We start from the raw sequence: 24035 nt of genomic DNA, 5'->3' as shown, positions 1-24035 counted from the left end.
GTGTGCGTGTGTTTTTTTGACGTAAATACGTCTATATTTTAGGGTCAGTGTCATTCGGCAAAAATGTGTTACGAAAAAGGGAAACGAAAAAGTGTAACTTCATTGTTATATTTTAATATTTTCCGTCAAATCACAATATTAATAAGATAATAAAATATAAAATATTTAAAATATCATTTCACGTTCCGCATCGAATTGTTCCAATTTGTAAATCGATCATTCGATGCGGAACGTGAAGTGATATTTTAAATATTTTATATTTTATTATCTTATTAAAATTGTGATTTGACGGAAAATATTAAAATATTAACCTAATTCACAATATGACGCAAATATACTACCTTCATTGTTATGTTACCTAGGAAACGTCTTCTGTTTACCTATAAAACATTTCATTATATTACTTTAAATTATATTTATCTACCACAGACCCATCTTAAGCGTAACTAATTCAAGTTAAATAAGCAAAGTCTTAATCAAACTTTACTCAAATGTAAAGCATGTATAAATGAAATATTTAGAATAAAGCCAATATATAAACTTCCTTTCCGTATAGACGTATTTACGTCAGATTCTCCGGAACCATAGTTTCACTGACAACTTTTTTCTGGTGAAATTTTCAGTCGCGTTCAGTTTTCTTACGAAAGTCGGAAAAAGGACGAGCTACTAAGTCAGCTCATACAAAGAATTCCCCAGCCACCATAACAAAGCGGTTCACCCAACCGACAAGTATCAAATGTTGACAGAGAAAGCAAACAAAATGTAAAGTATTTATGGCACACTTGGTATAACGTTATGAAGTAAATCGAGTCGCTCCGTAGTTGTAATTATACTTGTCAATGCCTGACCATAACACAGAAATAATAATTAAAAACGTTTTTATGTGTATGTACTCCACCTGAAGCAATGTCATATCAGAAAAGCCGGAGGCTTAATTAGACGGGCATTGTGTGTCTCTCCCTTTACGAATTTAATTAGTAGCTACGGTGACGAAAAGGGGACGTGATATTAGGGTGGAAGCGGAGTGAGATGGTCACCGACCTTCCCGCGGTCAGTTAATTTTATTACACGTGAGTCCTGTTCATGAGAACACTGCTTTCAAAATCCAGACCATTATCTGTTCTGAAATCCTATTTCATTAGTATTTAAGAAAGGAAATCACAAGTAAGGATAATATTAAAGTGGATCTTAAGGAATAACATCGTAAGAATATGGATTGGATTACATCGGCTTTGGACTGGGTGGTGTTAACACGATAATAAACATATTTGTTTAAATCTTGTCAGTCTAATCACAATAAAATTCCTATTAAATATTAAAATATTACCATAATTAACATTTAAATATTTAAAATATATTAAATGATATTCTCTATCGAAATGTTAGACTTACATTAGAACATCACTTTTTACACGACATGTTTCAGTTTTAAAAGAACCCATCTTCAGGTGTATAAAATTATATAAACTTAAATATATTTTCTTAAATGCAACTTTAATTGCAATTTTATTGTGATTAGACTGACAATATTTAAACAAATATATATTTATCACAATATGACGCAACTTTATCATCTCACGATAATAAACGTTTTGGTCTCATAATAGACGAGGATTTTCGTGACTAGCTAAGCTACTGTAAGATTTTTAAGAAGAACTGTTTCCTAGGAACATTCCGACTCCATCTTCAAGGCTTCTTACTACCCAGAAGAGAAACGCAGACTTTTCACGAATCAAAACCCCAAGTAAATAATTTATTGACGTAGTAAAGTTGAAACCCACAGAAAGGTTGTTCCTGTGACAAGTTACCGTGTTTTAGGCGCGGGTCATGGCGTCCTATCGGACACATGCGCCCATCCAGTCCTCTTCTGGACTCAGTCCGTGACCAGTTTGAGGACTACGATCAGTTGGCGAAGGACTTCACGCGGATGTTCCTGAACAACGACGAGAACACCATCGCCAACGCGAGCCTCTTCGACGTCGTGTTCTTGGTTGGACAGAGCAAGCAGAAGACGAAGTTCATCGGAGTCAGGGCCATCCTGGGGGTCCGAAGTCGGTGAGTCACGCTCAGCAAACGCTTCGCTTTTTATTTTTATTCGTTGGATTTATTCTGACGTCATTAAAGTTGGCAAATAATTTGTAGATATTTGCGTTTTTTTGTTTTTAAGATTAAAGGTTTGTGGCAACCCTGCGTCGAGAAAGTCTATCGACGCCATTTTTCCAACAGAATGTGCTCACTTCGTGTCTCTGTGTCACATTTTGGTAGACATAATGTTATTGCACACATAATAGACTACAGTATGGTGTAAACATAACTTTTATATCCACTGGGAAACCAAAAACTTCGTGTGACTCGCTTTATTGCGGCGGTCTGGAACCGAATCCGCAATATCTCCGAGGTATTCCTGTATTCTGAGTTGTAACTCTGACGCCGTAGGCAGTTTCAATAACTCAGGAAAGAGATCGAATGTTGGGTTTTGATCACTCACCTAAATGTTGTTCTAAAATATTGTTTTTAGTCGTAATTGGTCCTGCAGGTATACAATATCGCGTGTTTTCATTTGCTTAAATCTCGAGTCAAAAACATTTTTAGACGAGCATCAAAGAGATGCCCATTATACATTTCATAAGTTTTGAGCGATGAACCCCCAATAGTCGAAGTTTACTTAATTGCGAATTTTATACTCTCTGTAGTGGAAATAAGACGGAGGTCGCGTAATTCGTAGCAGATGTGCACATCGCCGACCTTACCACGCCTCTGCTATGTTTCAACTGAAATCAAGCTTCATTCTGAACTGTGTCGCCACTACCAACGACCGATTAGCCCCCCTATCAACGCTGGGGTTTAGTGTGGTGAGGATGGCGATTAGTTTCGCTACAATCGATACTTATCGATAAAGTGTTAGGGTCCAATTTGTGTGGATAAGATCGCAGTAGAACGTGACTTCAATTACCGACAGGATGAATTCGTCCCTAGTGAAGCTGTTATACGGAAATGTTAACAATTCGGTCACGTGGGTTTGCTCAATTTCCCCATCGGATTTATGCAGCGTGATTTCAACAAGTTACTGTTACTCAAAAACCATGCACGGCTATAATATTGGTATTTTTGTGGCTGGATATTTTTATGTGTGGAGGTCGAATAATATTTGATGAAATAATATTTATATTAAATTTCATGAAAATCCACCACCAAGTTGTTTAGAGGTTTTTAACGGGAAACACGCTGGGACGGACGTGACAATACCATAAAATTATCTGTCCTTATAAAATAATTGTAAGCCACGAAAGAATAGTTTCTTGAAGACGCCAAGAAGGTCCCTGGAAGTCCGTCATTTTGCATGTAGAACTGCCACTCCGTTGTCGAGATCATACTTTCATAGAGTTGAAATCTCTGCTCCGCGGTAACGCCGTGATCGTGCTGCAACTTCTCAGACTTGAGAGGTGGGCGTGTTGTCTAAACCGAGTGTTGTAGGCGTTGTTGATGTCTAGACGATATTCAATCAAGACATTTATTCGAAAACAAAATACGTTAAGGGTAACTTCATTGTGTTACATATAAGCTAGACGCTGTTAGTTATGTAATATAATGTATGTAATGACAACACATCAGTTCCAAACGTTATTCAGGACATGTAATGTGAGCCGGGATAAACATGGCCTCTATCAAGCTGATATGATGTCTTGGTTTCTGCCTGGACATACTGAATAGAACCTAATTAAAATATCCGGTAATTGGTAGATATTTGACCCACGAGACACTAAAACATAGGGATGCGTTACAACTCCATCTGATCTACGCTCACTTATTCATCATTAACGTTCAGTCTGCAATGAGGATAATCGGCACCCGTGCTGAAGGCATGTCATTATCGTCGTGCGCGATTACGTCTTGTGTTACAAACGGCACAGTCGCCAAATGGCCTAGGGTCGATTCACAACTGGTCCATGTTCCGTGTCGCGTGTGAAACGTGTTTGCTGGGGCGGGTCTTTTTAATAGTTTGTGTAAAAACTGTTTTGGAAACAAATTCTTTTATTTTTCCAAATGCAAATTCTTAAATAAATTATATTTAAATTTGTCTATATTTTTCACACTTTATACTTATTTTTCGTGAGTATATTCTGGAACTTTTTTTTCACTTTTCTTGTCCGTTGTACCTGCTGATTGCGCTAAAATTACTCTAAAATTACTAGGATGGTTGAATGAGAAAAATAAGATGGGACAGGCTTCTAGCAAGCGTGGAGTAGATAAATGTACAAATTTTAGTTCGGAAAATGTGGATACATTAGGGCTTGGGAGATCTAGCGGTATATGGAAGGACAAAATTAAAATTTATGTTAATGAATTACAGTGTAAAGATGCACACTAGATTCATCTGATATGGGATAAGTCCCAGTTGCGTGCTCTCGTGAATCTCATCACTCACTGAAGCAGTACTAACTTCTCCTATCTGCTATCTGGAGCTAATTGTAATATTGCTAATAAATCAACTTCACGCAACCCTCTGAAGCCCGAAGTTCATTTAATAATATTTAAAAGTTCAGTTCTTACCTCAAAGAAAACACAGCACATATCAGTTACAAAAATTAATTGGTTGATGCTGTTAAGGAAATAGTCACTGTTTATTCTAAGAACCATATAAAACCCGTATATACCATCTATGGGGTGAATTCGAAAGTTACTGAATGTTAATCAGGTGGTACATATAGGTACCATTGTGTTTTAAAGTGTTATTTGCACATAAAATAAAATGACAGGCGGTTAGGCCTACTAGAGAGTTGGATATTAAGAACACGGAAAAAAGATAATTTCTGTATAGAGTGGTGTCTCAAAGTAACGCTGTATCAATTATCTCGCAAAGGCCACAGCGTCTGGAGTCCGTAGCGGTGCCTGTGAGCTCGCTGCTTCCGAATGCATTCCACACGCTATCTGAAAGGTCATGTCCAGCTCCGACTAGAGACCGAATAAATCTCATTATCGCGTGCTACAACACTGGCATGCGATATTTCATACACTTATCTGAGAGTCCGTATTTTATTGTGATTTTATTGGGCTATAAAACACAAATATCTAGAAGTTTGGGAGTCATTAGACTGGTTTCTGAAAGTGAGGATGTGGATGTCCGCGTTCCTCGGAACTTAGCGGCTCTGAGAACGGATTTTCTTTAAGTTTTAATATGAATCTGTTAAGAAATTTTTACCTCAGAGGTGACAGATCGGATCGGTATTCGGTTCTAACATCTGCTATCCTGAATTAGGTATTCAGTGCACTTCGTGTTATCAGCATAAGAGAAAACATTCATTCCCAATCCCTTCCAACTCTTCATTTATGACGATAGTGCCTTTCAATGTGAATCATGAAACTGTTAACCCCTTAATATTATTTGGTCTCACGGCGAATATATGGGAAGGAAAAAGAATAAAATAAAGAATGGATGGAATAGTAAAAGAAAATTAAAAAGAACGAGAGAACTAAGTTATCGTGTCATGTAGGTCATTGTAAGTGGTTCGCAGGAACATGCTGTATCTATTTTTATGGTAGACTCCTACCTTCACGTTTGGAATAGCAGGTCCCTGCGAAACGTCGTTGCCAACTCGCACTATTCCACGTTGTCGCAGCTCGATATATTACAGTCTCTGCTTTCATAGATGTGAGAATCTCAGGGTCTCGTGGGAGGACTTATTTTATGAGTTGCAGCTCTGGCGGAATTTCTAGGGGAAGTCAGTAGAAACGAATAATAGTTCGTGGCATCTCCTGGTTTTCAGTCGTAGCTTTACGAGTTCAAGAGACTCTCTTGGTTGGTTTATTTGACGGAGGTAATTTGGACTCACATCGCTCTATTATGTGACTTGAGGTACGCCATGTTGCCGTTGCCAAGGTCGTCGCCGTCTACAGCTCGCTCTGTATCTGTGTCACGAGGTATCATTAAAGAAACAAGTTACAAAGGCGATATAATGGAGAAGATAGCTAAGTTGGCAACACTGAACGTGGGGAGAGTTCGCGTGCTTCGGGCTTAATAGATTGTGCGAATAACAAGAGCCTAAGGCACACGCAGAAGATTCACCGGAAGATATACCTACCTGTCGATGTTGGACGTCTGCGTTATAACGCTATGTGGACTTGCAGGTAGATACCGATCGAGGTTTCGAAGAACTTTCATCTTTGGGAATTTAAGGATTTTATTGTTAATTTACTCGTAAACGCGTTTCGGCATCTTTGATTATGTTTATTTCTACTTGTACAGTTCGACGCACAAGTCTTCTTCTCCTTCGTGATCTCCCCGAGCAGGTGTTAACAAGTTCCTTGTTGAGATATTTGCAAGGCAATGCAAAATCGAGTATACACGTTTTAATTTCAAATATGTCGTGACTTTTGCACTACAGTAATATTACTTTATATAACATTTCATACGTAAATATTATTCTGATGAAGAAACATGTGTAGTGTGTTATATATTGCTAATATGTCATGTTTTAATGCAAGATTTTTGCTGAAACAGAGCTATTGAGTGAATATATATTGAGGGTCAGGCTTACGTACGTAAAATCCGAAGGTGGTCTGAGACACCGAAAATCGTTTTCCTGAAAGTGAATCCTTAGTTCTGATAAAGAAGGGCTTACACCATCGTCAACTGTTTCAACTTAATCCCTTCTGCCTCATTGACAAATAAATATTAATAATAGTACTAAATGTTGATGAACGACACTGTGATCAACTCAGTAAGACCACAGAAAAATGTATCCATGTCCTCAAGCATCATTACTTTAAGGCGTATGGGGGAGGTAAGGTATAACTCCACGAATTTTTAACCTCGTCAGTAGATGAGGGATTGTGTTATAATTACTCCTGAACCAGAAAATGCTAGAGGAACGTGGATGTAGTGGCGTAGGTCCTTGTTGCGCTCTGCGCCTTAGCGTGCATGTCAAATGCTCGCCTCGGATAGACTCTGTGTGTAGCAACTTGGATAATACACTTCGTAATTCCTTCGTGCGTCTCGACTTTGGCTACATCCACCTTAAAAACAATTCACCCGGTGACTCACAAAATCAGGTCTCTATTCAGAATCTGTGAACTGAACATCGTCCAGGGCTTGCGCACTGACGTAATGCGTAAATCAGGTCCTCTTCGTTGCTAACTTTAGAACCTGGAAGTTGACTCAAATTTGTCAGTTACAGAAAGAAAATAGAGAAATTTTTAAATTGCGGTGTTTTATTTACATGTGTCTACAGATTAGGAACTGCAAAATTACAACGTATTCAAATAACCTTAGATTAATTATATTTCCAATGTACAGACATTCAACTATTAACATTTCTGCCTCTTATTCGACTGGTTGAGAGTTAAAATCTCTGCTCGAATACCCATTGATATCTTCCTTAGTCCCTCCAGGTAAATCAAGACTTCTCCCTTCCATGTCCTTTTGATTCATTATTCATTAGTTAGTGTATAATTGGACGCTACATAGTCTTGAGCTACTAAGAGCATTGTTAAATAATCAACAAGTAAGTACTTTCGTAAGTAAATAAGTTACAGGACAGAAACAAACATTGTCTGCACCGAATGGTAGCAACGAAGATGTATCTGCCATTTGACAGATTTTTCCCCGTCCTTACTAGTGAGTCTTTCTACAAGCATTCTGATGTCTACATCCGATCTCACAACCGAGTACCTCTGCTACATTGGAAATTGACGTTTACAACGTAACGCCTGCGGTTTAGATTTTCCGCACGACAGCAGTGTCGGAGAAGTTGCCGCAGAGGGACGGCGAACTGCGCACGCTGAGCTGTGACGTGTAGTAGGCCGACGTTACGAAACCCTGGGTCCATTGGGTTCTTACAGTGCTAATGGAACCCTTAACCCTTTCTAGTCTTACGCCCAACTTTATGGGGCATGAGCCGTGAAAAAAAAATACTTACAGACGAGCAAGGGTTAAAAATGATATTGACAAGTCATGGGCAGAATATATCGGTGTTCCTATAATTATTTATCTACATGAATAATATAAATTATGGAAATAAAGTTTGATTTTTTGTATATGTTTTATGACAAGAAACGTTATAGAAATTAAGAAGCAGTGAAAAATAATTTATTTTAAATGCATTTCATCACCGTTTTACAGAGAAGAGTGTTCTTAATACATTTTCCTTCGAAAAACAATTCGATGTACAGGTAACCAATTTAAAACTACTAATCAGTAGGTGAAAGAGATAAAATAACTCATTCAAAGAAGATGTTTAATTTACATTCAAGCATTTTAAATTGCATTTGGATTTGCTCGAAATGTAGTCTATTGTACAATCCAGTTGCCCTGATGATGGAGGCAGTAAGTTTCTCTAAACCGTTAGTCAGCTTCTACAAAACTACACGACGCAACATCTCAGACGACTAAATCTCACTTCTGAAAAATTTTCGAGTGGAAATGCATTCTCCATGCAGTGGACTTTCTAATTCCTATGTTTTAACTCGACGGTAATGGGATAGGCTGGCAACACCACTGGCATGCAATTATCGTAGGACTGTGAAAATTTGTTACAGATTTGTAAATTATATTTTATTATGTATGTGCAACGCAATAGCAATAACGAACTTCATCAGAGTCTGTTTAGATAGACCAAAGATCCTGTTTTACCACACATACGACGAAATGATATATTTCGCTGCCTTCTAACACGAAACTTTCCAACCTGTCATTCATAATGATCGCCGTTCTACGCTACAGAACATTGCAGTTGTTAAATAAACCAAAAATAATCAACTTCATCCAGTTATTAATATCACGTGCGGAAATTAAACCCGGCTTGTTGAAGTCACGAGCATACTCAATGCGCACTACAATTGAATTGATGTTTTATTGATTGAATGTACATCGGTTTTACTTGAAAAGTTTCATATTAACCTTTATTAGTGGATTTTAATGTGTGGAAAGTTTAGTAATGCAGACGGTGATGCAGATTTGGGAAATATAACAAAGAGAAATATTTACACGTAACTTGTAAGATAAATAATTTACTGAAGCACTAATCCTACTGCATTGTACATTTGGTGTGGTCATCACTGAGATATGGATTTAAACAGATGAAGATATGTTTTGCCTTTTGTGTTCATACGCTGTGTAGTCTTCTGGTGGTATTAACATTTCGAAGTAATGTTCTACCTCCATCTTCAGGGTTGAAATGGTGGGGTTATGACGCTTGATATTTTATGTAGGATTAGATCGAGCATGTTGCCCGGAAGATTGTCCAGTCAGAACCATCGGATATTAAGCTGAGTCTCGTAGACAGAAGCAAGGAATGTCGTTCTTTTTGAGGGTCCAGTGTCCGGTTCTTGTGAATGGAGTCATAGAATTTCGGGTTTCATTTATGGTGGAGTGTTTATTGGATAGGTGAGAGACTGTTTTAAGAAGGACTCTTCTCCGTGGAGGGAGTTCGTTAGGACTTGTGCCGTACTCTGTTTCAGCGTGTTCCAAGAGATGTTGTACGGGATATCGACTGGGTTTGGTTCCCCCCAGGTGCCAGTGGCAGAATTGCTGGCCCGTGCTGTCCCCACCCTCCACAGCCCACAGAAACCTAAGAGCAGCAACTTCCTCCAGGTTCCTGACATGGAGTCACCCAGGTACGTGGTTCTTGTTCACCCCTGTACCCACTGACGAGTGTCCATTAATGCGTACACATTTCGGTACATACGTTTTCATCTGTTTAATAAATTAACTAACACTAAATTATCGTTTCGTGATGTAGAAATAAAACTGATTATTTTCCTCTAGTCGGCTTGGGATAATTATTGGCGTAATTTTCCACGGGAAGTGTGTGGAACATCGTAAATAAATTCCCGATGTTTCTTGAATCTGTACATGGAAAACTTCGAGGAACATTTTCACATATCCGTATTTGTATTTTGCTACGTAGGTCCCTTTTTACTACACTTTTCATTTCCTGATGATTCTGAACTTTGTTTTGGTAAACATTATACGATAAACCTTCCGCATTGAAACTAATGGCTCAGTGTTTATGTCTGATTGAGCGAACGTCCGTTCAGAATATGGGATTATTAAAATTGAAACATTGGTTGCGACTCTGTGCTAGTAATCACTAGCTCTTTGTTAACAGAACGAGCATTGAAGTCTCTACTTCAGTTTAACTGCTCTTGTCTGCGTGAGATGGCAGCACTTTGCCATTGACGTCAGTGAGCATGGCGATTCTAGGTGATGAAAAGCCCGGACAGTCATCCATACGGTGGGAGCAATTCATAACCACGAACTGAGCGACATGTCGAAAGTACAGGTCACATCCACTGAGGCAGCGAGATGAATGCCCTTAAACGTTACCAACAGATAGTATCTGCTCGCAATTTTCTCCGGAATGGAGGTCAATTTCTGAAGTTATTTTTCTGTCACACTGTGGAACTTAGGTGTGGCGTCAGACGACTTACGATACGCATTTGGTTACATTTCTACTCATTTTTGTCTTATCGTACACGTTGGAAGCGTGGAACATTTCAGAAGAGGACAGATGACTTACATGAGTAAAACAGAAGATTTCATCATTGTTACAAACGATTACAGATTAGCTTGAAATTATGTATAAATGTATCACTGTATAATATAATTTATAAGAGGTTGTATGAAGAGATAAAGATTTTCACATAGGCTGCAGATTCTGCCTCGTCAATATTTGCTTACTCCTAGCGTAATCTGACAAGAAACAACTTCTGTACAAGTAATGTAGCTGAGTTTTCCTTCAGAACTTTTTATAGCCTCTCAGCTAGTTAAGAAGTTACTCGTATTTAAAGGAACCAAAATATTCATTACCCTTTTCACAACAGTCCTCCATTGGACCAGACAGTGTGACAGAATTCCAACTGTACAGTACTTCACAAACAATTATTTCGTATGATATATAAACCATAACATCGTTGGATAGACAACAGACTTTATTTATTTATTTATGTATTTTAACAAAGAGCCGTGATTTAGAAATGTGGTAACCATGGCATTTGAGCATTGGCCATGTCTTCGCATATTGAAATTTGTGTGTAATGTGACAGATCTGTGCACGCATTGATGTTGAAGCTGTGAGATCCACAAATTTCTGAGTCTCATGTTGCAAGACTATTGCGGTTTAATTGAAACTGCTGAATTGATGTGTTAAATTGAATAATCTGCTATATTTGTATTTATAAAGTACGGAATGTGTATTGTATTTTAAGTATTCTTTACGTTAGTTACGACAATGAGAAAAACTATTTTTATTCTCAACACGAAAATGAGATTTAAAGTTTTCTTTGCAAATGAAATAATGAGGTTACGCCCGAGTTGTTCTAAACCCTATATATATGAACCAAGCAAATTCTATACCATTTTCTTCTAACTAAGTTTAATACCGAAGAGTGTAATTATTCTCTGATCGAAGGTCTCATCTGTTGTTCTAAAAGTATTTCGAGTTTTTGTAGACTTCAGAATGTAACGTATTACTTATATTAGTTCTGCCGGCATTTTATCAAAACTAAAAGACTTTTAAACTTTCCTAGAGCAATTTAGACCTTAAAAGTGCTGGGCTGAAATACTGTTGGCTCAGCTGTACGAATTTTAGACTGCCTAAGATTGTCAGCTCCGTGTCCAGAAAATTCGATAGCTGTCAAAAAGTATTTGTTCCACCCATTTAAAATGCAAGCAGATCATTATTTTCGCCTGTCACCAAGCTAATTCTCTGTTCTTCTTAAATTCATTCTATTAGATTGCCTATATCTTACTACCAGTGAGATGAAGGATAATAAAACATGCTGTTATTTAAAGTGCATTTTACCGTAGAAATAAAAATTAGCCGATCGTACGTAATGTTTATCTAAATCAGAAATGAGTTAGTGTCCTAAATGTCTCTGTAAAAAATTGATTCTTTGTAGGAGGCTGTGCTGGACACATTCCATCGTCTGGGCCACAATTCCTACTTTATTTTTACGACGTTTCGGAAGTCTCTTCTACTCTCGTCCTGTGGTGATCGGTTATCATTACACCGACAAAATTTGATCTTTTTTGCTTTTATCCGGCTGTTGGGATTGAACCCCGGACGTCCGACGTTATGATCGTCATTGTACTATTATACCTTTCGGAAGGTCCCAGGTTCGATCCCAACCACCGCCACTAAACCTATGCATAAAATAATCATCTGAGGTCGGTCGTTGATCCGGATCCCGAAACGTCGTATAAACATCAAATAAACCTCGGAAATTGGGAAATTTCGAACATAATATTTATATGTCTTTGTCACTCGTTGATAAAAATATCCATTATTCGCAGACAAATTTGTGATCCGTCTTACCTTTATAAATTTGACTTAAGTGACAATAAAATAATCGAAACAGGACGCATACTGAGAACGTAAATGGTTCAGAAGTTTGCTTGGTTATTTGCATTTATTACGCTGTCTCCTAGTTATTACTGTCCGTTATACAGAGTGATGTGAGTGTTCCGAAACCCGCGTTGGCACATTCATTTCGTCAGACGCGGAAATGCTAAGATTGACAGCTTGTGTGACGTCAGATCTTGCGCGTACAGTGAGGGACAGACAAATGTACCTAAGCTCTGAATTTCCACCAGTGTAATGGCTTATCCATAAAAGGGTTCTGGACATAAATCTGTTTTCCAGTTACCTCATTCCGTATTGGCTGATAAATTTTTTTAAAGCAGATGGAACTACAACGTGGACAATGCGATTTCTTATTACGCCGTCATATGTTGCTTTTATTAAAGTTATTTTGTAATGCAATTGGTTTTTGGAGATTTTGAAGCCATTATAACAAAAGTAACAGAACGGTTGAATGTCTCGAAATTTATATTGAAATATTGGTTTATGAAGATTATAAATATGCATTTTAGAAGTAAGAAATATTAATATTCTTTTGGCATTGCTAGCAAAACTTGGGACTGGAATCTATATATGTGACATTTTAAGGGGAAAGAGCTTTTTCCTCTGCGTGAATCGGATTGCTGTCAATAACTCTGTGTTTAATACATGCAGCGGTCAGTTTATTAAAATCCAGAACCGAGGTCGTCGCTGTTTGAACATTCTCTTTTCCAGTCATGTTTCATTTCGCTACAGTTCGCACGACATTTGAACTGAAACGTTAAAATCTACTCCTCCATGTTATCCTGTGGAAACAGGATTACACAAAGTTAAATTTCATAGAACAAAGTTGAAATACACAGTGTCTGAGCAACAAGGGGATAAGTCACAAATGATCATGTTTCAGGCGACGTGGTATTCCACGTAAGACATGGAGTATAAGTTAAGTATGACAGCGCATTTAACCCCCCCCCCCCCCCCCCCCAACAGTTGACTGGCCCCCTTTTGTTTCGTAAGAGAATCACCAACATGGAACGACTTGTTGATTTTGAAATAATTAAATTTTCGTTTCAAACATATCGTTAATAACAATGAAAATAGAAGCTGTTGTTGACATAATTCTTTATCGGTTTATTTTATCATATTTTCTGCCAACATGTCTTGACAAATTTTCTATAAATCTCGAATGACACACATTTTTGAGGTCCCCTGAAACTCTTGTCAGTAGTTATTTCAAAACGTTTTGTAAAAATATTCTTATGTCCATATATGGCTTGGAAAATCAACACGTAATCTGCCACAAAAACCCGCTTTCAAAATTGGTTTTATCACAGTCAGATTTCTAAAATATGCCAGTCTTTTCTTGTCTGTTGAGCTCCGTGGTTCTCTTACCAAACTTTTACTACATAGCATTTCGTTCCTTGTACCAAAGTTTTCTAGTTGCCCGCCAGATAACAGCACTACCCGTACCAGGAGTGTATTCGTGACAATGAAATATGTAAGACCAAACCTCATGGTCCCCTGAAACTGTGTAGTTTTGTTTGAAGACACAAACCGACTCCACACTGCACACCAATAAAACAGGCACCAAAGCAAAGCCCCTTCCTAACACTAACTCAAGAACGAGCCATTCATCTCCGCTAGAAAAGTGTTTCTTTATAATATATGTGTGTTTTTAAAAAATTTTATCATTCTCTAAGAAATGGGCCTATCTCCGATGAGTAAGTTGACTTAACCGAACGCTCGTATTGGCATTAAAATTCTGATGATGTTACAGCTAATTTCTGTCAAGCAAGATTTTCGTGATCATTAGAAAAGGGAAGTTGGAATTTTTAACTTATTTTCATTCATGTTCTGGATATAAATGATTTATACTTCATAGATCTAAAATCATCATATATTTTATGACATTTCTAAATTCCGTGTATAAGATGCAAAATATTAGAGGCGTGTATTCATTGTGCTCAGTGTGGCGATAAGACACACGTGGTAACAGGACCACAAAGAAACAAAAGTGTTGGATGACACTATTTGGAAACTGAAGTAGTTTTTTTATGATAAACACATGTTCCGTCCTTGCAAGGTTCTGTCTATTTATCCGTATAAAATACAAAATTTCAAACCGCTCCTCTGCATAATTGCAGTTTTGCATTGCCTCACTGTGTGTGCGATGGCGTATGTTGAGTTGGTTAATATAATTGAGGAGCTATAAAAGTGGTTACTTTGAAAGGTGAGGTGTAAAAATTATGTGTGCATTAAAATAATTTGGGAAATCGAATTTACCCGAGTTATCAAATATCTGTAAAACATTTTACGTTGAGCTGGAATCTGTGTTTGCTTTGACGTAGTGCCAAATGGCATTAGGAAATGTCAACGTATTATTATGCAAAGTTATGATAACTCGAAAATGAGAGCTATTCAGCTACTCGAGAAATGTTTATTTAACATTTAAATCACTGTGAAATACTTAACGTCAAGTCCTGGATTTCTAATCTCATTTGAACTGTTTTGCTACAATGCTCGTATTTGTTATGAAAAATGGGGAAAAAAATTTATTGAAAGTTTTGTCACGATAGTCTTGCCTGAGAGCTACTGTAGATAAAATAAATAAATAAAGGTCCTTAAATGTATTAAACTACTTCATAAAATTGTTGCAAGCTGCTTGCATACATGAAGTTGCTAACCGATGAGTTGACAATTTGCAGTGAACAAAATTTGAAACCGAGGTCGGCCCTTTTCTGAAGTGTTATTTCAAATTACTGTGCGTGAGGCAGTCAACTGAAACCAGAAAATGTTCTGCAGTCTGGCGTTAGATTTGCCTCCTGAAATGTCAGTGTAAGTCTCTAAGTGATCTTAAGTGGAAATTACGCGTGTTAATCAGTACAGTCAGGAGAAATATTTAAGAGTTCAGGCTTTCAGCGTGGAATAGATCTTGGAAGTGCACACTAAAGATACTTGTGGCGCTACAGTAACCCTGTACATTTTACTGAAATACAGCGAGTTGTATATTTCTCAAACTCGCTTCTCTGTTGTGTAAATGTACGTAATTTTTTTATAAAGTGTAGGGTATATGAAGATGGGCCTAGTTTTCTCATTTTGTTTAACCTTATGATGACGTATGGATGTAAAACCATTTTAATTATTAATCCTTATTTCCGTTTAATTTAAAGTTATATTCAGTCGATATTATTACATCGTATTTTACGGGCTACTTCCGGGACAGACGGATAATAAATTTGTAGCTTAAATGCGTCATGTTTGTGTTGATTAAATATATATTTATTTTCACAGTCTATACACAAACGTTGTAATTAAATGATGTTGTTAAAATTATATAATATTAAAACATTATGTAGTATAAAATATTATATTTTGGTGCTTTTTATCGTAAATACGATTTTACATTATTTAACGCTTTTTTACGACATGTTTCGATGGATAAGACCTCATCTTCAGGTTTATATCAATTTTATAATATTTTAAAATTATTAGAGTTACAGATTATCCTCACCAGCTATCAGACGTAAGTCACTCCGCACAACACATCTTGAAAATAAACGTCTGACTACAAACAAACAACTCATCATGAAAATGGAAAATCTACAAACAAACCACAGATCAATATAATACATTGCATGAAAATATCTAATAATTTTAAAATATTATAAAATTGATATAAACCTGAAGATGAGGTCTTATCCATCGAAACATGTCGTAAAAAAGCGCTAAATAATGTAAAATCGTATTAACGATAAAAAGCGCCAAAATATAATATTTTATACTTCATAATGTTTTAATATTATATAATTTTAACAACATCATTTAATTACAACGTTTGTGTATAGACTGTGAAAATAAATATATACGGAAAATAAATTGAAAAATGTGCACTAATTATGTGGCTAAGGCTCAGAACTTCGTGCTTTACATGATTCTAGACTTGTCTGCAAAAAACGAAGACATTTTATTGACATTTATTATTTAGTCTATTTGTTGATTCTTGTTTCGTTCGTAATGCCAGACAAAGCAGGAAACATTGACACAGTCACTTGCTTTCACGTTGGCTGCCTCTAATATCGTAGCATTTTCTAATCAGTGTGTGTTTTTTCTAATGATCTGGATGTTTTAGTGCTACTGGTAACCAATGAGTGTATATCTTGTGTAGTGTTACAACACATTTATTAATGGTTTATATCTTTTTCTCTTTTACTGGCTCACACAAACTTCACGCCGGACTGTTGTTGATATTTATTATACGCGCTCTCCTATCGAATCCCTGCACCGTTTGCTTGCATCACGTATGTTTGATGTTTGGCTGTTGTTTTGTTTGTTGACTGTTAGATCGAGTTTGCATAATTGTGAGCATTATGTGTATTTATGTTGTTTGGTAGTATAATTATTTATGTATGACCTCAACCTTCCACGGTGACTAAGTATGACGAATTCTTCTTGGGCTACCAGCCGTGTCAGGTGGATTAATGGAGAAAACACCGACGTTTCGAAAACCATCTTCGTCGTCGTCCTCAGGGTACTCGGTTTTTGAAACCAACTGACACGGTTGCTAGTTCAATCCAAGAATACGTCATGTGGAATATGTGAAAGAAAGATACGATTAAGGCACGTCTTCTCTTGAATAGTGGTTTTTTCCAATCTATGCCCGTTATATACGTCACGAGCCTCAAATATGACCAGAAACTTGGTCGCCCTCGGGAACTTAGCTGCTCTTCTCGTGAGTCAAGTTAAAGGTTAAGCCACTCTGCACACTTCAGTCAGACTTCTTCAAGTGTCATTTGTTGTAATTATTCTACATTTTACCTCTCGGATGCCGGAGATAGTAGAAACGTCGGTTGGTCTCATTATCAGTGGTTTAAGTATTGTTACAGAAACCCATTTTCGTCAGGAGATTCAAGACAGTATTAGAAAACCCTAATGAAAGTGACTAACTATGTTTAGATAAGGAGTTGATAAAGTTTAGACTGATCCACAACGGTTCAGATTTTATTAATAATATGGATGTTATCGGTGTTTGTTTTAAAGTGATTGAAAAATATTAATTTAAATCGAAACTTGGTCCACCCCCATATTCGGTTTAATGCATGTTCTAAAGTCATGAGAATGTCAATCAAAGTTCGTGATAAAATGTCAGAATTAATTATGGATTTTAGCATAAGTATAACCAGTCTTTATTAATAACTAATAGATATTTAAACACTTTATGGTCGTCAGAAGTGTCTTAGTGAGGTTCTGCAGCCCACGGTTTATTCATCAGAACCTTATTCAGCTCGTGAATAAAAATTATAATCTACCCCTGATGTATATCACGTGAAGATGGCACTAGGCGTTATGAATCACCACTGCGTGAAGGCGGAAAGGTCCTTGAGGAAGACCACGCAATAGCATACAGTCTGTCATCTGAGCGTTAGCGCAACCTGTAGTGCCAGTCTGGATAGGAATGTAAAATAAACATGGCGTCCTAGAGATGTGGGCTGCATATATAACAGGGGTATCAGGCTCCGAACTTAGCAGCTATCGGTATTTCATTAGTTTCTTGTAGTTGTAGGCTGGACAAAAAGAGAGTGTAGGATTTTTCCACAAGGATTTCTGCTCTTTCTATTAATCATTTCTTCGTTTTGAAGCTTTTCATGTTCATGAAAATAAATCTTAATATCTGGAAGCTACGCTAACAGTTGGAAAGGAGTTTTTATGCGAAGGGTTGATTAACTCGTGCCCTTCCAGCGGCATAAATCACACGCGCTTCGCATTACTTGCTGGCTCTAAAAGGAGCACAGAAAATATATTAAGAATTCTCTGTCTGATATTATAGCTCGAATATTTTAACACCGCTAACAGAAATCCATCGTATTACGAGCTAATGCAATTCAATTCGCAGTGGGCCCATGAAAGACTATTATTCTTGACGCATTTTTATACTCTGTCTTCCACTTGTTCACTTTCCAATTTTTTTAAAATAGTTCCTTCGTTTTCTGCGTTATTTAGGATTCAGTTCATTGCATTCTCTGTGTGCCAAGAAGTCTCAGTATTAAATTTTTATCATGATCCGTTTGAAGGTGCAGAGTCAATAGGACGCCGGGACTTCCTGCAAGTTAGTTGAGTTTCCTGTAAGCAAAGTTCTGCTCTGTGCCCCTAGCCATTCGTAATTACCGACCGGTTGGAATGTATAACTTCCATACCGTAATTTATTACTCTCTCATGTCAGGAATACCAACATGGTGGTCACGCGAACTATCGAACTTCACCTCCAAACGTAGAATTCTGTACAGAGTATGATGGTGAAGGTAAATTTGTCATGAAATTCTAAAGTGGCAAGTCATTAACAAATTATCGACAGTAGTGGAATTTTCATACTCTGCATGTTTCGCTGTCTTGCGAAATATCATCGAGCATTACACACAGACAGACGGTGTTCTGATTTTGAGATAACCCAAAAAAAGTTTCTTTCGACCCTGCCACGAATCGAGCCCCTCCTGTCCAATTCGACTTTATTTTTTATATAGATAGAAATATACTGGTCTGTTACTTCGATGGAATGCTTCGAGGAGGTTGGAGGAAACTGCGTGGCAAATGCTTTGCTTTAGGCCACAAGTTACGATGGTCGTCGAATCAACGAGGATGAAATAGGCGGAGTCCTTGGGTTGTGATCTTCTGGTGGTGCAGTCTTGTGTTTGCTCATCTCCGACAGGAGGAACGTGTCGCCTCCATCTTCACTTCAGCCCTGAATATGAAGAAAAACAGCAGCATAACCCAGAAGGTCACAATCCAAAATATTTACAGCCACGAAAACCTCTGAGTTTCAGAACTTTATTCCGAAACCCTGAACGTAAACCCCACTTAGAAGGCGGGATAATATTACGATCAGTCTTAAATCGGATTTATTTACCTCGAAATAGGCACCAGAAAGCGGGCTTTTGTCACCACGGAAATGAACTTTGGAGTTTTACAAAAGGCGGGAATTTTCTTGACTAGCTGAGAGACTATTTTCCTCTCAAGCGTCAGACGTTCGCCCCTTGCCACGTTCTGATAGGTTATTTCGCCACAGCCCCCCACTGATTTTTGTGAAGCTAGATTAATGTTCTGCGCTTGGTCCAATCGCTAAGGGGAATATGTGATGTTGCGTAGTCTTTAAGCAGATAAGATCTGGCGCAGAACTAGAGTCACGGTATAACCTGCTGCAATGAATTCTGAAAGACGCGGATAGCTTGTTGCCAGAGTCCTGAATCTCTTACCGGAAGTTACCAAAAATGTTTTAACCTTCTGTAGAAATCAATAGGTTTGGTGGTGTTTTCAAATAAAAAGGCCAGCCACTGATCAGTGTCACTCGTGTTTGAAGGCGTGCTCACCATTCAGAGCCATTGCCACATTCGTGCCTTGAATTCTGCATTGTTCCCACTCTCAGATCGACGAAATTCGTTAATTTCTAATAAAAAAATGACCCAGTTGTTATTAAAGAAGTTAAATTTTCAGAAATGAAACCACAATTTTTATTTGTTTCTCGTTAGCTTGTCTTGATTGGCCAACGTATCACGAGAAATTCTGTGATTATGCTTCATAAAATTGATCGTGTCTTCATTAATTCTTTGCAATTTTTACATTACGAAAAAGTTAGTTAACGTGGAAACGTGTTTATATTCATACAAAAGGGGAATCATCTTTACATAGCATTCAGATTAATAAACAATCAATTAGCAAATAAAATGCGAAAATAAAGTCTCGTAATGGTTAAAAGCTAATGTTGACAACCAGAAATGTCAACATTTTTATTAAGGAGATGGTTTCGTCTCCCTATTATGGGATTGTTTTTCACTTTATCTGTTAATTCGATTCACAGATTCTCCCTTCCTGTTTTAATTTCGACTGCCAATTGAATTTCCAAATCCTATTGCGTTTTACTCACAAAGTGAATTTTTAAAATAAATTTTTACAATTTCAATGCTAAATAAATTGATATAATCCTTTTTTAGCTTCATTGCTAATTGAATTTTTGAATGTTTCAATTTGTGTAGTAAAATGTACTTTGCAAAACCTGATTTCAAAAACTTGCATACAAAGAAAATTGCTAAGTCCGGACTTCTCTTTTTATATTTATTCACAAGTCCCGTCAGTTTAAATGTTTTATGCCTAATCTAACTTTGATAACCTTAATTAATTCTGACGTCCTGGCGCGTTCCTAAAAATGTTTAAAGCGGTAAAGCTTGTCGTGTACCTCCGTTACAAATGTGTGGTGTAAAAGCCTGAAGAGATGTCGACGAACTAAAGCATAATTCTTTCGGATTCTCTCGTCTTGCGAGTAAATGAAAGTTAAACAAAAATTTTATCGCGAATCGTGAAACGACTGGGCGAACGTGACTGTGGAAGTTAATCTGGTTTCATGCATCGGACAACACGCCTTATCTCTCAATGATCGGTTTCATTTGAACAACGAAACATCTGAGCCTTCAGATGTTCTTCGACGTGACAAAAGGGCAACTCGACGCAGCTACAGTCACAAGCGTACGTGAGGCGTCGCCTCTACCCGACGCTCCACAGCGTCGTAACAGTTAGTTGAATTCCGAAGTGCCGAGTTCAACCTCTTTTCCATATCCAGAAAACGAATAATGGACAGATCTCGTTTTCCAATTTGTCTGTCCGCGTGTTTCGTTTTCCGAGTAAATAAATGGATTTTGATTAAATTCGTTGTCTAAAGAAGGGCAACACTGAACTTGATTTTGATCCTGCACTGAGTACATATGGGCTGCATGGCCGATGTTTCGGAGATACTTGCTGTTTCCGTCTTCAAGGCGAAGTGCAGTACAGCCAACATCTACATGGCACCATCATCCAAAAACAGATAAACATTAATACTGAACCGAAAAGAATCCCTGAAGTGAAATGTAACAAGTTTTCAACCTGTGTTCATTTCTACTCATTTCGGGGTACGAGTCTCGAATAAACTTTACATTTGTTTAAAAATAAAACCATGAACATAATTGTTATTATGTGTATAACAACACAATTTGAATTTTCATGTCACATATGAACTAACACTACATGTTTCGGCATAGCCCATCTCCATCTTCAGGTGTTATATTTATATACTGGAACGTCGGATTAAAATACTAAATTTGCTTACTAGCATAGACGTATTTAAACATATTTGTGATTTGTTTAGGTAATCATTAAAATTGTTTAAACCTATGCTAAGCCGAGTTGGAATAAAATAAAATAAAAATGCAAAATTATTATTTATTTTCCTTTTGTATGTTGCTAAGATAAAAAAATAATTTTATTAGAAGACAAATTATGTATTAATTTAATTTAGGCGTGGAGTGTACGTTAACTGGATAAAAAATATTCTTTTAAATATATGCGAATTTCTTGGTAGCCTTCAGTACCATAGTGTCCATACTAGATTTTATTAAATTCCGTCTACTTTTTATCGAGTTGAAAAATGCTCACAGACACTGTCAATCCAGCATACGTTCCTTTTGTGCAAAGAACGCATTATAAATACTAAATTCTGACCGAAAATTCCTTCCACAAAGATTTCTTTCTGGTATAAATTATATGTACCTGATGTTTCCATTGTTTGAACCTAGCGAATTAATCAGTCGGTACAAGATACGATATGAACGTCTCCCTTCAGTATTTATGTAACTCGCATGAGCACCATTCCTCTTGTTCTACAGTCAACATGAATTCTGATTAATGGTCAGACTCACATTAGCAGTTTCAATATTTTGTGTTCGGGAATGCCGTCGACCCTCGGACTTCATTATCACGTCGCAATGTCTGCAGTCTTTTGTTTGTGCTGTCGAATGTTCTCGACTGATAGAAGCAATGAGTGAGAAGTGGTCATTGTCACCTTCCTACCACAGCAGTTCACCCTCAACCAACAACTCGCATTGAACGTGGCTGGCTCTGGGTAAACACTTCACATAGTTGAAAAGTGGCTGTTAATTTTATGTGGATCCTTTTTCTATCAACCCCTCGAAGAAGTACAGTCCTTTCACTAGCCCAAAGTTACAGCCATTTCCCTAAACGAGTTTCCTGTGTTGCGGTAGTGTGATTGTAAATGGCTTTACTGTAAATTAGTAAATTCCAGTTGGTCACGTTTTTGTTCGTATAACTACGTCTATGAAGTCTTGGGCATGATCTCGTGAATAGCTCGTAATATGACAAAAGCACGTAAACCAATCAAATATCTTTGTCGTTCTAATGGCAGAACACTGGCTCAGGCTGTTTGAAAATCAGGTACCGAAATCATCATTTGGACCCAAAGAGAGAGAAAGTGACAGGAAGGATGAGAAAACTGCATAATTAAGAGTTTCATAATTTGTACTCTTTTCCGGATATTGTAATGAGTCAACAGTACCTTACCTATTATGATGTATAGTAAATAACTAGTACTTTTTTTACGTAAACCCACTAACCTAACCTAACCTAACCTTCTCTATTTTCTTATATTAACGTTTCATTTTTAAATTACCAAGAGATATTACATAAAAAAAATTTGAAATAAGGGTTCGTGTTTCAGGAAGTCAATAGCTGCCTAAAATGACGTATTTGTATCAGCGCACTGCAGCACAGTCAGTAAATGTGCGCACTCTGTACTTGTCAACACCTGTAATTAAACACAGGCTTCAAGAGTAATTATTCGCAGAATATTCCACATTTGAATGTGTCGCGATCACTGAATAACATTATTATCTTTCGGATAAATATTTGATGACCTATCTGAGCAGTACGTGACATCATCAGTAGCCATCATGAAACAACAAACGCTCTGAGAACCGTTCCCTTCAAACTAGATACAGAAACAGGCTATTTGGTATGTAAATTTGTCATATTAATCATATGAGACAGAGGTTTATTAATGTTCTTTTTTTCCCCAAAACGCATCCCTGGAAGGTGAAGGTATTTCCCACTCATACCCTATGACGATTTATTTTTAATAAACAGCAGCCCAAATTATGCGTCAATAACACTCATCTGACATCTTAATAATTCCACCATTTAGAAAACTTCCGTTCCTATGTTCAGTTCTTCAGTTGTTGTCATACTAAAACGTCACTTGATTACAAACAATGGAACACGGATCTTTGTTCTTCTTTAGCGCATTCTGTCAATAATTTCTGGAACTGTCTGTTTGACTGTCTGTGTCGCTGGCTGAAAGGTAGTCTTCCAACATCAGTTTTAATATTCTGTATTCCATTTCTGCTGAAATATCTAACGTACAATGAAGAGGCCTGAAAGGTAATGAACATCGATGGCGTTTGAAGCTTATATAGTTTACGTTTTATTGAAGGAATTCTAAAGAATTCTGGATGTTAATGAGATGCCATATGAATTAAATAAAACCCTCATTTGCATCAAAATCTATCGATTTTCGGGTATAAAATTCCTTTTTAACAAACCTGTTTTCCACTTCTAACCTAAATTTGAGAACATAACATTAATTAGAATGTCAATTTGATTACCAGTGCTGTTTGCGTGCATGTTAATGGTTTTATTGTTTTCAGCTGGAAATAAAGTAAGGTGCAAATTAAATAATATCTGACAAAAACTGTTTCTTGTGGCATGTTATATACGATATTCTGCATGAATTAGTATTGCGACTTCTGTATGTTGTGTTCATTTTCATTCCACTGTCATTTACAACTCAACATCACGGCAGAAACAACCAACACAATACCACACGCA

At 37.2% G+C, this 24035-nt stretch overlaps 1 protein-coding gene across 11 annotated transcripts in view; it reads left to right on the top strand.

The window, feature by feature from the left end:
- Positions 1-24035, top strand: part of rsh (Rap GTPase activating protein radish) — a 391302-nt gene that overhangs the window by 352985 nt on the left and 14282 nt on the right. For 9 of the 11 annotated variants that reach the window (XR_015536567.1, XM_087353834.1, XM_087353839.1 and 6 more), the window contains 2 exons: positions 1819-2055; positions 9457-9612. Coding sequence is in view for 10 of the 11 variants with exons in the window: in XM_087353834.1 (XP_087209960.1) it covers positions 1819-2055; positions 9457-9612 (393 nt within the window). In the remaining variant the exon portion in view is untranslated. Of the gene's footprint in view, positions 1-1818; positions 2056-9456; positions 9613-10106; positions 11867-13245; positions 13315-24035 lie in introns of those variants that run through there. The other 2 variants (XM_087353841.1, XM_087353842.1) reach the window with 2 other exon arrangements.

The sequence above is a fragment of the Zootermopsis nevadensis genome, unplaced genomic scaffold (assembly GCF_977971745.1).
Source record: "Zootermopsis nevadensis isolate Lab colony 2312 unplaced genomic scaffold, Znev_1.0 Znev_ptg000022l, whole genome shotgun sequence".
NCBI classification, from domain to species: Eukaryota; Metazoa; Arthropoda; class Insecta; order Blattodea; family Termopsidae; genus Zootermopsis; species Zootermopsis nevadensis.
Note: the sequence above shows the minus strand (reverse complement) of the source record. Positions and strands in the feature narration are given on the sequence as shown.